Source organism: Nipponia nippon, unplaced genomic scaffold (genome assembly GCF_047370975.1).
Source record: "Nipponia nippon isolate SJK-2023a ecotype South Korea unplaced genomic scaffold, ASM4737097v1 scaffold_5, whole genome shotgun sequence".
In the NCBI taxonomy this organism is placed as follows: Eukaryota; Metazoa; Chordata; class Aves; order Pelecaniformes; family Threskiornithidae; genus Nipponia; species Nipponia nippon.
The window spans coordinates 89,808,267-89,823,588 of NW_028262369.1; the positions used below are offsets into that span (position 1 = coordinate 89,808,267).

The following is a 15,322-nucleotide window of genomic DNA, read 5'->3' on the forward strand; positions in this document are numbered from 1 at the left end:
CAGACAGGATGAAGCATTGTACAGGGTTCAGTTTGTCCCAAAGTTGTTCGGGATTGCCTGGGTTTTTGGAAAACTCAGCTCCCGCAGCTCGGGGTCCCTGGCTGCAGGGACCCTGTGCAGGCTTCCTGTTGCCTTCCCAGGTTCTACTGCTAAAAAAATAATATCCCTTGCTTCCCTTGCACTTCCAAATCATACAGCGTGTTTTGTCAATGTCCACCATTGTTTAAAGCCCCTCCAGGCTCCTGCTGGGGACATTATTTCTCTCCAAGTTTCATAGGCAGCAGGGGATTCTTCCTGATTTTAAAGAGGGCTCCCATGGATCGTGAATAATCTGCAGCGTTCCTAACACAAGCCTTATCCAGCTGTCTTGTATCACACAGAAGGGCTCGCGTCTGAAAATCCAGCCGGCAGCCTGAGCAATCTGAGGGCATTTTGAAATGCTCTGAATCAGAAAAAGGAGAGTTGGCAGGTCACCCAAAGAAACCACTGTGCACACAGCAGTTTCGATACGCTTATCAGAAAATAATGTCTTTCTGAAAGTTTGCTAAACATTTGCTTGTCGTTAGCCCTCAAAGGCCATACCTCAGCTGTTGTAACTCAGGCCAGCCCATCTCTTCCAAGTTATTACTACATAGCGCACAGAAAGATGCCCAGTTTGATGTAAAGACGGCCAAGCGAGGGAGAGCAATGTTGCACCTTGCCTAGGACTCAAGCCGATGTCCTCCAGGGCTGGGAGCAAGAGGCATCTCCCCTGGTCAGGCAAACATTTCTAGACTCCTTCTTCCAGATAGATGTTTTCTGTGTACCCCAGGCGGTATCTTCCCTTAGGGCATCCACATAGCTTTCTGCTCTGTTATCCCAGGGACATACGGCCATTTCTCTGTGGAGGACAGGCTAAGCTGGCTTGCATCTGGGCACCCTGAAGCAAGTGGGAGCAGACCAAGCAACTCTCTGCAGAGGCTTTCTGGTGTAGCCATGGTGTAGGAGAGATGCTTTGTATTTATCAGCTGTGTCTGTACCTCATCTAACACCTCCCCTTTTTCCTTTTTAAATACAGAAGAATACCATTATTTAACTCCCTAACAGAATAATTTCTATAAATAGTTTACAAAACAAGCGGGTGCAGTTTATTGGAAAGATTAATACAAAGAAAGGATCTTCAAGTCCAACGGAGCAAGATGCTCACCGGTAATGATCACATGTACACACAAGCATATACAGATACACCGTGTATCCACCGCATACTGATTAATGAAGTAAAAGATGAGTAGTAAAATGGGTAAATAAAAAGCTGGAGACTCAAAGAATTAGAATGCTGCGTATGCATTAAAAAGTGATTGATATATTTATTAATAACTATAAAAAATTAGCCTCACCTTCGGGCAGGCATTTTGGCTGCAAAAAAACTTAATAACGACATCTCTTTCTCTGCCACCCTCGCTTACATTGATCACTATTTTAACACATTCTGAAGGATTGGAGTAGATCATAGGGCAAGAGTTTGAGGATTTTACTCCTCCTTTTGCCACTGATTGATTGCGTTAACAACCAAGGCAAGTCAGATTTCTGCTAAGTTTCACAGTTTCCCGTTTGTAAGTGGGGATAATATTTCTTACAAGTTTTTGTAAAGCAGTTTGAGATCTTGGGGAGAAAGCTGCTATTTAAATGCTCTATATTATTATTTTAGGCCCTGATTCAGGAAAACATATAAGTATATGTTTAAAACCTGCTGCTTTAATGGGTTGAAAGCGCCTACTTTAGGCTAAGCTCATATTGATGTGGTCTTTCTGAAAAAGCTGCCCTAAACCTTCCAGTTATCCCTATTAAAAATATAGCCCATTGAAGCTTACTTAAAAGATAGAGTTAATTTCTAAAAGGGGGGGAAAAGGTAGCAAATTAATGGTAGCTCAGTATATCGAAGTGTTACCTTCCGTGTTTTATTCAGATGAAAGAGGCATGCAGGGTTACCCATGCCTTTTTGATTAGGTGCATGCAGTAGACATTAGGTCGCCTCCAAAGATCCTTGGGCCGTACGGAGCCGGGAGCAGCTCCGCGTTGTCATCGGAAAAAAAAAATCAAACTCTTTTTCTCGGAGCCAGGCTTCTCCCCCCTCCCATATTTGTATATATTGCGAGAGGAGAGTCAGGCTTAGTTTGTTCATAAACTGCAGTTCCTGGGCGGACCCCACACACAGCTGGGCTTTAGCGGCTGGATCCGCCTTCCCGGCAAGCCTAGCTGGGAGCCTCGCAAACTCGGGGCTCCGGGCTTGACAGCAGAAACACAGGAGACTGGCTGCACCGAGGGAAGATGAATTGGTCAACGCTGTGAAGCCGGGCTTCTGGTCGCTGGCGGGATCCAGAAAATGGGTTACTGGAGGAGACCGGGTCTGCTTTCCCTACTGCTGCTCTCCTTCTGTGAGTAGAAAAATGTTTCTGGTTAGACAACGTTAAGCAACATACTCCGAGAGGTCGTTTATTTTTCCTTCCTCCAGCAAAATAGCTTATCTTTGATTTCTCCCCTGACAGCAATTAGCCGGAGGATTGGAAATAGCTGAGAATTTAGTAGAATACGTCGCTACGACTGCATCAGCTGTGCATTTCTCTTACGACGAAGGGCGAGCGTTTGCCTTGGTGGAAAGCGCTGCTTGCTCACTTGGAGCAGCTCGCAGATGTCAGTGTTTACAGTGCAAAAATATATATAGATCAGCATTACTTGTTGGAAGTTTTTATTTTATTGAGGGAGATTAAAAGCAACTGAAGTGCACCGCTGAACGATCTGGCTTCGACAGTGTCCAGATGTGGTGAAGTTTGCAGCTTAGAACTTTTATCTGCCCCAGTTTATGCGCAGAATTAATCGAACTATTAAAGAAGGAAAGAAGTGGGGAGAGGGGGAGGAGAAGTGTCTTTGCAACAACATCTGGTTATTCGGCAAACCTTTCCAGCACTTACGTAAAGATTTCTTTGTAATAAGTGCCCTGTTTAGGTTTTGATAGCACTTCTTCAATACTGTAGATAAAACCCTGCAGCAGCACTTGAAAATGTACCCAGCCATGGTTTAACTTCTCTTGTTTATATCTTGATGATTGTTTCATAACAGGGAATAGATTTGTATATAAATGAGTGTTATATACGCATCTCCTAAGTATGTGTGTGTGTCTTTCTGTATATACAGTGCCTATGTATGTGTATACACACATGTATCCCTATATAGTATATATTTATATATTTGCACAGACAATGGCACTTTTTGCAGTGAACTCTTTTACAAACACAGACCTGTTCCCCTCGCTATAGAAACTTCGATGCAACTAAAATTGCTTTTTGCTGAAAACGATGAAGTAGGAGGATTATAATTCCAGTATTTTTGCAACCAAATGAAACAGCTGGGGGCAGGGATCTGTATCTGCATTCACTTTACATAGTTCCCCCTATCTACAGGAATAGGGAATGAAAGAATATGATCAGTCGGTAATTTGTGAGTAGGCAAATACAACCCTTGGTGCAACTGTTGAAGCAAAGCGACCCAGATGGGGGGATTTAGGACATAAGGTCTAGTTGATTTTTCAAAAAATTGCGGAGAGATATAGTATTCATTACTGTAGATAATACCCTAAAGTGTGGTTTGAAATGTAGGATGCTATACTGACAACATCCTGCTAAATTAATCCCATTTGGAGCAGAACTGAAGGAATTACTACAAGGTATTATTTAAAGCACAGTCTTGGGTTGTTTTTGGTAAGAAAGAAGACCACTAATTATCCTTCAGAAATACCTAATTTTGGAGTTATTTAACTTATGGTTTCCTTTTTCTGAAAGGCAGGGTTTTAATCTGAAAGAAGCCAAACCAAAACATATCATGATTACTAAGTTCATCTGAAAGGTTACGTGAGTGATATAATGACAAAGTTTGCCTCTGTATGAGGGAAAAAAAAAAAATAAGCCAAGGCTTGCTCTCTCTGATTCAGCTCAACAATGATATACGTTTTCTGGGGCTATATTCACTTCCCTTGTGTATCATGATGAGATCGACCCTACAGCCATTCTGAGACAGTAAAAGTACCCTGGGAGCCTGCTTTGCATTGACATTAAGAGAGAAGGGAACAGCAAGCGCCCCAAAATGACAGAAAATACACGTTCAGTTATTCTTCAAGCAACAAGTCCCACCTCTCATCCAGCTTCTCTTTAAAGAGTGATAGCACTGGCTTGGTGATAGCAGCAAAGTCGCTCCTCTCAGCACAGAGATTTAAGACTTGCCATAGAGAACATGGCCCGGATTGCATCTCGGGTATCCCAGAATAACTCCCTTGAGGCCAGCTGAGCGTCTTTAGGGATTTTGCTGCTCTCCCTAAGAGTTTACACCGGGGCAGCAGAGACCCCAGTTTGTGCTCCATGCTGCCTGTCTCTATCCCTTTAATCACCAACGTGGCTGAGCGGTCATCAGACAGCACATCTGACCGCTTTCATCCATACGCCATGGAAAAAAGGACTGTAGTCTGACAGACCGCTGAAATTTCAGCTACTGGATTTCCCTAATTCTCCCTGGCCAGCCCTAGCAAGGCATCAAAATATCGACCCTTAAACTTCTCCCCAGTGGCAGCGGCTGCTGGAGGGCAGCATTTTTACATGGCTTTCTCAGCAGAAGGCGCAGACAGGAGCTGTAGTTGCACCACTGCTAACGCAAACCCTCGCGCAGGGGAGTGGGGAATCCTTCCAGAGCAGAGAGCTGGCACGGTTCTGGATACCTAGCCCAGCACAAAAATATACAAGGACCAGTCAGGATTGGAAAACCTGTTTTCCAGTGCAGGGGCTGAAGGCTTTCAGTGTCTTTAGTTTGGTCAGGAGAGAGCTGGGAGGTGAGCTAGTCATCATCTATAACCAGGTCCCGCAGAGATGCTTTCTGGCAGAGGGCTTCCTCTTCTATGGGACAGAGGAAAAACAAGATTTACACGCTGGAAGCTGAAACCGGGCGCTTTTGTGTTAGAGCACAACACAGTAAAGTTGTTCCAGCAGGTAATTACTCAGGCTCAGAATGTGGTGGATTTTAGTTGTTCAAAAGCCTTCAATGACTGGAAGACTATCTGCTTGGTAGGCTATAACCGAGAAGTTACGGACATGATATAGGGATTACTGTATTGTGCACATGGAAACACTACAGCCTTAAAGTTAGTAATTAGGAGTTTTAAAGTTAGTAATTAGGAGTTTTCCTGCCCTCTTCTGTGTCAGAATTGGGAAAGTTTCCCTCGTGCTGTGTCTGTCAGGAATTGGGCTCAGGTCAGGCCATGCAAGCATGGGGCTGAGCAAAATCTCTTCTCACAGAGAGGAAAGAAAAGCACCACAGCTCTCTGAGCTGTTGAGACAACCTCAGGAACGTGAGCTAAGTGTCACTGGTGTGACAACAGCTCTCGGGGCATGAGGAGCCCCAGGAGCCCGGCAGAGTGTCTCTGGGCATCCAGCCTCCAAAAGAGGACATGAAACTCAAAATCTGCCAAGGCGCATAGCACTTACCAAAGGAGAGCAGTACCCCATGGGAACCGCTGAAGCTCTAAAGAAAGAGAAAGAGGATTGGCGAAATGAGGGAAGGTTGCAGGTCTGCTGCCCCAAGTCCAGAGCTGCCAGCCTCTGGGGTTTGGGTCTGCTTCCCCATAATTCAGTCTTCCATTAAAATGCTGCTCTGCTAAAATACCCTGATATTTTTTGCTGTGAGTCTCCTGGGCTCCCTTTGCCACGGTCCCTCAAGGCACTGTGATGGCTCTGCAGAGATCGCATTCGAGGGGGTGTCTCTTGGTAGATGGTGGCTCTCTGAAGCCACATGCTCTTTCCTGCTTGCACAAACCCTGTTCCCCCAGTGAGCCTCTTCAGCTAAACACATAGAGCGTATATAATTCATAAATCATGACAGGGAGCTCCGGGGCTGTCAGAAAAACATCTCTGGCTTTTGATCTGCTCAAGAAATCTCTGACCTATCCCAGGCTCCTCAGGCAGCTCGTTCAAGAAGTCAGCCTCTTATTTCTAAGGTCACCAGAGCTAAAACCAGGGATCGTACTGCCACCGACACACCAGCCCGCTCCTCGGGCAGGGGAGCTATCAGGATTGCACCCCAAGACCAACGCACATGCAATTCAGGAACACGGGGTGAAACCTGAGCTGGTGAGAGGACGAGGGAAGGAAGAGGACGAAGGAAGCGTCACCCTCCGTTTCACAGGCAAACACACCCATTTGCAGAAAGGGGCTTTGCAGGCCCAAGGCTGAGCCCGAGCAGCAGAGAAGACCCCTTCTCCCAGGCTACGCAGCACATGGAGGTGGGTGCTACCCGCCCCGGGACACATGGCTGCAGGGTTGGTTATGACAATCCTTCTCAAGTAGCACCATATTTTGCTTTGATGTTGTTTTAAGACAGCCAAAACACCAAGGAAGAAATTATCAACCTCAAAACAAACCAAGAGGCCGCAAGGGTCCCCCGTTGGCTGGGTGCAGGTAGCTGGGTTGGGAGCATCCCACTGCCTGAAGGAGAAACTTCTGCATCCTACCATGAGGCTAAATAAGAACAACGTTGCAACAGATTCTCCCGTTAGGAAATAAAAGGGGAAAGCACAAGAAAAACCCTGACAATGCAAAACCGGAGTCCTCTGCAGTGTGGCGAGTGGCATGAGACTCAGCCAGGCAAGTGATGGATTATTTTGAATTCGCCTTTACACTTCTCCAAACCTGATAGTACAGTTTCAGCCCTTGGTGTAAGTTAGAGTAACTGAAGGCTAGGAAAGCTGGCAGTATACAGCTGCCAGATTTATGAAAGCGGGCATTTCCTCTCCCCTTGTATCTCCAGCTTTGCTCAGACTGGAGACAGGCTGGCCATCATTAAAGCTGCTCAAATCTGTATTTTAGTGGGGTGCTTTGTGGAGGAAAGTCCTTTTTGAAATATAATTCCATGGAACTTGAAATTCAGACACACCATTTTGGGGGAAGAAAAAAAAAAAAAGTTTTTTAAAAAAAGTGTTTTACTGGTATTATCACTATTTAATGATGGTCACAAAGACATTTTTGTGTACTAGTAGTAAAAAAGTTCAGCCAGCTGCAATCATGATACTTGTTACTCCCATTAGAGATGGAGTCCTGAACAGATGTATCCCACATATTCACTGAATATGCAGAAAGCAAACATTGGCATTAAAAAGAGGTGACTGGGGGCTTTTATTCTGAGAAAGTATTCAACTCTACTGCCTGTCCTCCACAGCTTTATACTGTTCCATGTTTTGCTCCGTCAAGTTTATTTCCTCAGGACGTTACTTTCCTCTCCCCTTAGTGATAACTCTTTGCAATAACATTTGCTTTCAGCCGGGTTCCACAGCGTTGCAACTTGCCATAAACTAATGAACTCTCCCATAGATTGTCGTGTTTTCAAGGAAGCGCAACATCTGATCTTTTTATTAAAAAAAAACAGTCCCACCGAGGAGGCAAAATCAGCAGCTCCCACACACTTTGCTCTTTTCACATCCAGTGTTTAGCGCTGTGTGCCAAGTGAAAGCCTCGTGCTGGAAGGGGCCTCCATGTAAAGGGGAGATAACACCGCTGATGGCTGCCTGCCTTATCAAACCTGTGGATTACGGCTACGTTATCTCCGTGCTGGACCCCAACTGTGGGATAACGTTGCCTTAGGGACCTTCAGGGGGAAATGAAGGGGTGGCTGAAAGCTGTCTTGGCCCTGCTCACATGCACATCCCCGAATTCAGAGACAACCGTTGTGGCCCTGCCTCCGGAAAGGATCTGTAAGGTCCATCAGAGTCGTATTTCTTGTTCGTCAGTTGGTTCATCTTTTTGTTATAGCCCATGTAGGGCTAAAACTCTCCTGCCAGCTGCTGGTAGCTGTCAAGCTTTTAGGAGAAGTGGGAGACCCTGCTTATCGTGCAACCCCCTTTGCAGCCCATGCTCCCACCAATTACGCCATTTCAGGACTTACCCTTTCATGGAGCTGTTCCTCTGCAGTGTTTTGCTTCCCATTGATAAGCCAGGAACACGCCTGACAGACAACAGCTGATTTATACTACAGCAAATGCATTTCGGCGTTGGGGCAATTAATGTGTCCAGCTGTACACCGCAGCCTGCCAGTCTGCACTGGACGGAGGGCTATCACCCACGTGGATTCTAGCAGCTCTGAGGATATACCTCAACCCAAGAGTAACCCTTGACTAGACAGGATTAGTTGCAGCTGGACTCAAGATTAAAATAATAATAATAATAATAATAATAATAATAATAATAATAATAATAATAATAATAATAATACCACATTTTCAACATTTCCGCTGTGCAATTTGCAGCTATCAGCAGGAGCAAGCTGTAATGGGGACCTGATGTGTGGCTCCACTGGCGGCAGCTGGTGGACGCCACTTTGCAGTGTCCCGCACTCCAGTTCAACCTGCACCTTGGCCATGACTCTGGAAGTGATTGAAGCAGCTTCATACTGGACACCTGGGCCTCTGGCAAGACCTCTCACCTTGCCATGCTGTTGATGGAGATGTTCCCTTTAGCGCCATGTCGTTTACTCTCCACCAGGTCCAAAACTTCAGCTCTTCTGGGTAAGCAGAGGTCCAAAGAAAGCCATCCCCAGCAGCTTCCACCCTGGCTCCAGAGTCAGTGCTGATGAGACCTGAAGGTGTCTGAAGGAAATGCCTGCCCGCTTTCACTCAGCCTGCAAAGAACTGTTGTCCTCCCCTTGCAACGTATGATGGCAAGTCATAGAATCATAGAATCGTTTAGGTTGGAAAAGACCTTTAAGATCATCAAGTCCAACCGTTAACCATGCCCGGGAGCTAGAGAGTCCATGCCTCCAGGACCATCGCACCCTAATGCATGCTCTGCATGCAAAGCAATGCTGATGAGCTTGTGCCAGCAAGCATGGCAGTCAGCAAACAGGGCTGGCTTATTGCCCTGGTCCAGGCAGGGCTAGGCCCTGAAGCAGTCACCTGAAGTGACACCGACTGATGTGATCCGATCATTGATAAGGCATCTCCTTGCCCTAATATCTGAGCATTTCCTAGTCTTTTCAGTTCCCCCAACACCCCTGTGAGGATATCTCTCTGGGAACAACACATTTTTCTTATATCTTTGTTTCTGGGAGACTCAGAGAAATCTGCTGAAGTTCCGGGCCTGCTGGTTGTTACACCACTAAGAGGGGCCTTTTCCTTAGATTGACAATGCAAAACCCTGAGGTTTTGATAGGGATCCCTTCTCACTTCAGCCATCCCAAACCTGACAGCTTGACTGTGTCTTGCATTGCCTTGGCGCACCATGCACCCCATCAGAAAGATGATACTGCCAATGTGAATTCATACCGTGCCTGGCACTGGAAAACCAGAGAAGAATTTCTTCTGTTTTCCTGCAAAATCAGGAACTCGGACCCCTTCCCGGGAACGCTTCTTGGGAGTGCCGTGACTACAAGTCCTTCTCAGGTCTGTACAACTATTACAGGTATAGATATTTCTTTAGGAAGATCCATTGCTGTTTTCAGGTGGATCATTTAATAAAATGCCACCCGTGCAGAATGAATGCCCATGTCCCCTGAGAAGTGTTTGACAGAGCAGGTCACCAGCCAACGCAGCTGGGACACGATGAGGAACATCTGTCTGATGTTGCTTGATAAAACTTCCTGCCTGGGAGACTCTGAACACCAGCATCCAGCATGGAAGAAACTGAATCAGCTGCTGTCTTGCTGTGTAAAGCATTTTTTCCATGCTAGATCTATCCCAAAATTAGCCCCAACCAGTCCACGATAGCAAACAAGACCCCTCTTCTTACAATAGGAAGTGACACACAGAGCCATAAGCAACGAGCAGTTGAATGAATCATCCGTCTTCAAATAGACCCAGGGTACAAGCATCCACAGAAATAAGACCAATGGATCCCCTGGGAGCTCAGTTCCTGCCATGTCTTTAATATGTCAAAAGGCACTCGGTGGTGGTAGAAAATGATCGCAGACGTTCCCACCAGAGGCACAGGGTATTTGCTTGGGGGGTTAGATCTCCCCGGCACACATTTACTCTCATTTTGTATATTTGCCCTGTGCTCACCTGTTTGTAAAAGAGCATCACAAGCAACACAAGCTTTTCTTTCACCCTCGCCAGGGCTATTACCTCTGCAACAGGCTGTGTCTTGGGAGGCAGCTCTTGGGCTGTACTGCTCAGCAATGTTCAGGCCATGGCACGTTTCAGGAGGTATCCTGGGGCAGGACGCTGAGTTGAAAAGGCAATGCGCTACTGCAAAATGATGAGATCTCAGAGCCGGAGATGGTGAATGGAGAACATTTCCCTCTTTGGCCATTCCTCCATGCTGGAGGAGCAGCTTCACCCCCTGCAGCTTGTCCCCTCCAGCCGCCGAGGCTCCCTGGAGCTGTGCTGCAGCTCTGCTGAGGGGCTGGGACTTGTGGGAACCCTCTCCTTCTCCTGTAAGAGGGGTCTCTGGAGAGGCATCATGCAGACACGCAAGTTCCCGTGACTTTCATGTGCGGAGAAAAAGCACTTCAGTCCTGCCAACAGGACTCTTGGTCCCATTCCTGCAAAAATTCCTTTCCAAAAACCTGCTCCCTCTGCCCTCCTGCCATAGCTCTCCTCTGCTTTAGAAAAATGGAAAATATTCAAGTTGAATTCAACCCAGTGCTTTTTGGTAGGTTACAACACAAGCTCCTTAAAAGATATTTTTTTAAGAGATCAAGGAAGAAATGAAAGAGAAGAACACACCATCTATTTACACACTAAATGTGGGACACTTTAAGAAAAGTGAGAAAGTTTTTAGCGCCTGTAATCCAGGCTAGCCTCAAGTTCAAGTTCCCTCTGACAGCACAAATTACTTAATTACTGTTAGATCTGGTCTAAATGAGGGCAAAACTCGACTCTATGTAATAATTTTAACAGACATAAAGACAGTGCTGGAACAACTTGATGACAGCACATTGATGGAGAATTAACAGAGCATCTCTGCCCCGGCAGCTCATCGCACAGCCTCTTGCAAGCCTTGCTTCTCCTTGGGAATCAAAATCATACAAATGCAAAAAAATACAAACTAGTCAATCATGAAAAGTCCACCCAAGATATGAAGAGCAGCTCTAGTCTAACGTCTCTTTGTGGGCTCATCAAAGTCCTTCTAGCAGATGGTAAATCGAACATGTGCCAGGAATTTCAAACACTCCTCAGGAAGTTCATCTAAATCATCAGTAAACCATTTGCACTTAAAACAGAGCGAACCCTGTTGCCCAAATGTGACCCAGATAATGTTTCTGACATGTTTACCTCTTTGGACGATATCTTTAAATTTCACTTCCATCTATTCACAGAGAACCAGGATTCCTGCAGAGTCTGAAAAATATACACAAAACTAAATTCCAGAGTATAATATGATGATAATAGTAAAAAAAAAAAAAACAACTGCTGTGCAGTATTTTTACTTGGATTGCAGTAGTCAAGACATAGCAACGTCTGCAACCGACTTGCAGCTCACTTGTTTTTGCTGTTATGTTGATTGCTGCTACTTTTTCTATGTGGAGAGAAGGACTCATCTCTGCTGGGTCTTCCTGAGAATGAGATGCAGAAGCTGCATTTAAATAAACCAGGTATAGGATACACTGTTGATGGCTCTGGAGAAACAAGACCAGCAAAAACGATGGCAACAGCATTATGGAGTCGGTTGACTCTTACCTTCTGCCGTTCAGCTCCCAGACCTGCAAGTGCTGTTAAATCCTCAGCAATTTCTGCAACGACTTGTGACAAGATGAGCTCAAACCACTCGTGCATGGCCAGGCTGTGACTCCTTCTCCCAAGCAATGTGGGAGGTGGGAAGAAGGGACTCGTTTTTAAGACCAGGATTTAGTCAAAACCAGCTCACTGCAAAGTGTTCTTCAAAGGGCTGAAATGTCAAAGCCCTCTGAAAACACGGCATGCAAATCCCCATTCATCAGAAGGCACTTTCTACGGGGGACATGCTAGCGTAGCCCTCCGCAAATCCCACCAGCAGCCTACGCACACCACGCCATGGCATACACTAATGCATTGCTGTACCCTGCAAAGCCCTAGATAAGCAGAGGTGCCGGCAGAGCTGCTAAAATTGCTTATGAACATTGTCCTCAGCAGTTTTCCCCCTCCTCAGACCTTGAATAAATTGCTGAGCTTTCCATCTACCGGGAGAAACAGCACGTTCCCCTCACGCACCGTCTGGGCTGGTGGGATTTGCTGTGGTGGTGGGGCCGCGGTGGTGCTGATGGAGGTCACCACACGGGACTGGGTGTATATATGTTTTTTCCTTGGGCTGACCCCCAGCTGTGGGGGGGTTCCCCTCCCAGACCCCAAACACGTTGTTCAGGCTGCACTGCCAGCTTCGCTTGCTCTCTCAGGGCTTTTCCAATGCCACGTGTGAGTGCTAAGGCCAGCAAAAGATACAAAAGAGAAAGGAATAGGGGCGATAGGTGCAATAAAAGGGACTCCTTGCCAGCTGAGATCGTGTTGCACCTTCAGACACAGGACGGCAAGCCTTCGTTTGCATCGTAGCTTTCATAGCCCAGTACTTAACCAGCAGCTGCCGAATGCTTTATGGGATAAGTACAGTTATTACTGGGCAACCTTACAACTGCTTTTGTCTGCCAGGGCAGTTTTTGCCTGGCATGGTAATGGCTCTGGAGGTACCAGCCATAATTACACAGCAAACCACAACAGCGAGCACGCACTTGGCACTTAGGGAGTGAAAAAACCCTGTGTTAAGCTGCTGTCCTGTGCAGCTTGAGGGACTCCTGCACTAACCTTCAACCCTACCTTGGGCCACCTTTTCAATGAGGGCTGTGGGGCATCGAGTGCTCCTGCAGACCTCATCCCTCCTCATCTCCTGAAGGGATAAGCAAGCCTCCAGAATGGCAGACAAACCCCTAACTTCTGGGTTCCCTCCTGGTCTTAGGATGATTTTGCTCACCTAGTGAGTCGGCACAAGGCCAGGTGCAGTGGTGACACCCACGTGGAGCTGTGAACTTGCCCACCAGCCTTCAGGCCTGTCCCATCCTGCCCCTTCACAGCCCATCGTCTTCCCCTGGGATCACGGCTTGGTGCCACCTTGATGTTCAGATTGCAGCCCAGTAGCAAACACTGTTACATGATCCATCAGCCCAGCCAGGCCTAATTCAGCAATTCAGCTTCACTTGGACTTAGCTTCTCCTTCCTGGGTGAAGCAGGTGCCTTAGGGACTTACTGCAAAATAATGCAAATAACACGCAGCCGGGCGTCCCCCAGCCACCGACTTTACCGATGTTTCAGTGAAGGTTAAGTGTATTGGTGAAATGGATTCAGAAATACACGCAACATTTTCAGACATTGCTGAATGTTTCAAAGACACCGAGAAAACCAAACAAAATGGTACAAAGCCACTAGGTCTGTGTTTTATCTAGTCCATGTTCCTCCATCCTCAGCTCAACATCTCTGGGCACAAACTGGTGTTAATGGGAAGGACATTGTCTGTAACACCAGAAAGAAGAATGCTCCTGAAAGAGCTTGAGTTCAGAGTCTAATGGGGATATGGTTTTTGCCTCACATGGTACTTACAGTCCTTCCAAAGCTGCACAAGGGCAGAGCATCCTCCCCCTCACATTGGGTCCTGCTGGGCTTCGGGACCTCAGGGCTGCAGGGCTGGCTTGCTTTGTTTTTTCAAACTTTAATGCCAAACTTTCTTTGGCAAGTAATTTTCACATTTGAAGGAATTCTCTAGCTAAAAGAGAAACAATACGCCAGAATAATACATTTCAAGGAGCAGCAGAAACTCGCAAAGGTACTTAAAAATAATTAAGTAAAATAAACTTTACCTTAATCATTTCATGCGGAGAGTAAAGAGAGGATTTGCTTATAACGCCCTGTCATGTACAACATGCAATTTTTCCATAACTCTTTTCTAATGGATTGCATGAGAGCCTGGATGCAAAGTAGCTGCCTGGAGACGGGGAAGATCCTCCAGGAATTGCTTTGCATGTGGAAATGAATTTCAGTTCAGCCACTTCAGAACATTTTTTTTGTTTACTTTCCACTGACATGAAATCAGCCGCGATTGCGTCGCATGCGGGATTGGTTAGCCAGTTACATAATGCTTAATAAATTCAAGAGAAATAATATAAAACACATCACCCAGTCTGGGAAAAGTAACTATCTCAGCCGGTGTCACTAACCCGCCCAGGCCAGGCATCAGCGAAGCATCTGAACCGATGCTGGGGGGATGCAGGGCTGTGCCGCTGCGTGATAGATGCGATTAGGAAAAATACTTGTGGCATGTTTATAAGCCTTGAAGATAGACAGATTGCCCGGGCAGACCGTGTGTAATGGTAAGGGTATATCGAAAAGCGGAGCTCACGCTTTCCGCGGGGAGGGCAGCTCACCCCGTCCCGCAGGGCAAGGCAGGCACGTGCTCGCGCGCCCAGCTCCAGCTGTATCTGCTGCTCGTGTAAGGTATTACTTCACCCTATTAATTTTCCTCTGGGTACTTCGTAAAATCATAACGGCCCTGTAAACAGAAAGAGCAAGATTTGGTGATTAAGTTATTTACCGCAGATTGCTTCCGCAGTGGCGGTGTGGAGGGGAGAGGACGTTGCGCTGAGATGTCAGCGCTGGTGGTCCCTGGGGAGCGAGAAAGAAGGGAGACGACCTAGGATGGGGCTGCCAGGCTAAACACAGAACAGTGGTGCTGAATTGCACCCAAAAAAAGGGGGGGTGCAGGAAGAGTGCAGGTACCTCCGGCTCTGCAGTGCCAGCACCCCAGCTCTCCCAGGAAAGCCGTCCAACCCATGGGTGCATCGCCCCAAGCACCCTCCACTGCTTTGCACGGACCAGCTCTTCTCCTCCTTTCCCACATTTCCCTGCCTGCTCTGCTTCCCCACTTTGCTTCTAGTCCCAGGGGAGACCTGCTGCTGCCATTGCCCACGCTGTGGTTAAATACCAACTGAGAAAAAGCTGGGGACGAAGGGGTTAATTACTACAGGCTCAGCGCAAGCCAAGTCTGTAAGTGACTCCCTATTGCTATTTCGAAAAGAGGCTGCCTGGAAAGGGAAAGGAAAAAAAAAAAAAGAGAGGTTTACTTTACAACCATCATTATTTCATCTGCAGAGTTTATACAATGGAAAATAAAAGCCAGGGTACGCGAAGTCAAATCATTTCTGTTTCATTAATGGTATGGAAATCGTTTTGTTTTTATAGGGGAAAAACAAATGTGAACTTGATGTGTGTGCGCGCGCGCACATGCAACTCCCTTCATTGCAAAGGGCAGAGCAGTGAAATCCAGAAATAAAAAATGACTCAGAGGCCGTAGGATCTATG

General features: G+C 46.6%; 1 protein-coding gene across 1 annotated transcript in view; it reads left to right on the top strand.

The window, feature by feature from the left end:
* Nucleotides 1-1,283: 1,283 nt before the first annotated feature.
* LOC104020241 (TGF-beta receptor type-2-like) overlaps nucleotides 1,284-15,322 on the top strand; it is a 36,070-nt gene continuing 22,031 nt past the window's right edge. The window contains exon 1 of the mRNA XM_087730625.1: nucleotides 1,284-2,414. Within this exon, the coding sequence (XP_087586751.1) occupies nucleotides 2,363-2,414 (52 nt within the window). The 5' untranslated portion in view covers nucleotides 1,284-2,362. The remainder of the gene's footprint in view (nucleotides 2,415-15,322) is intronic.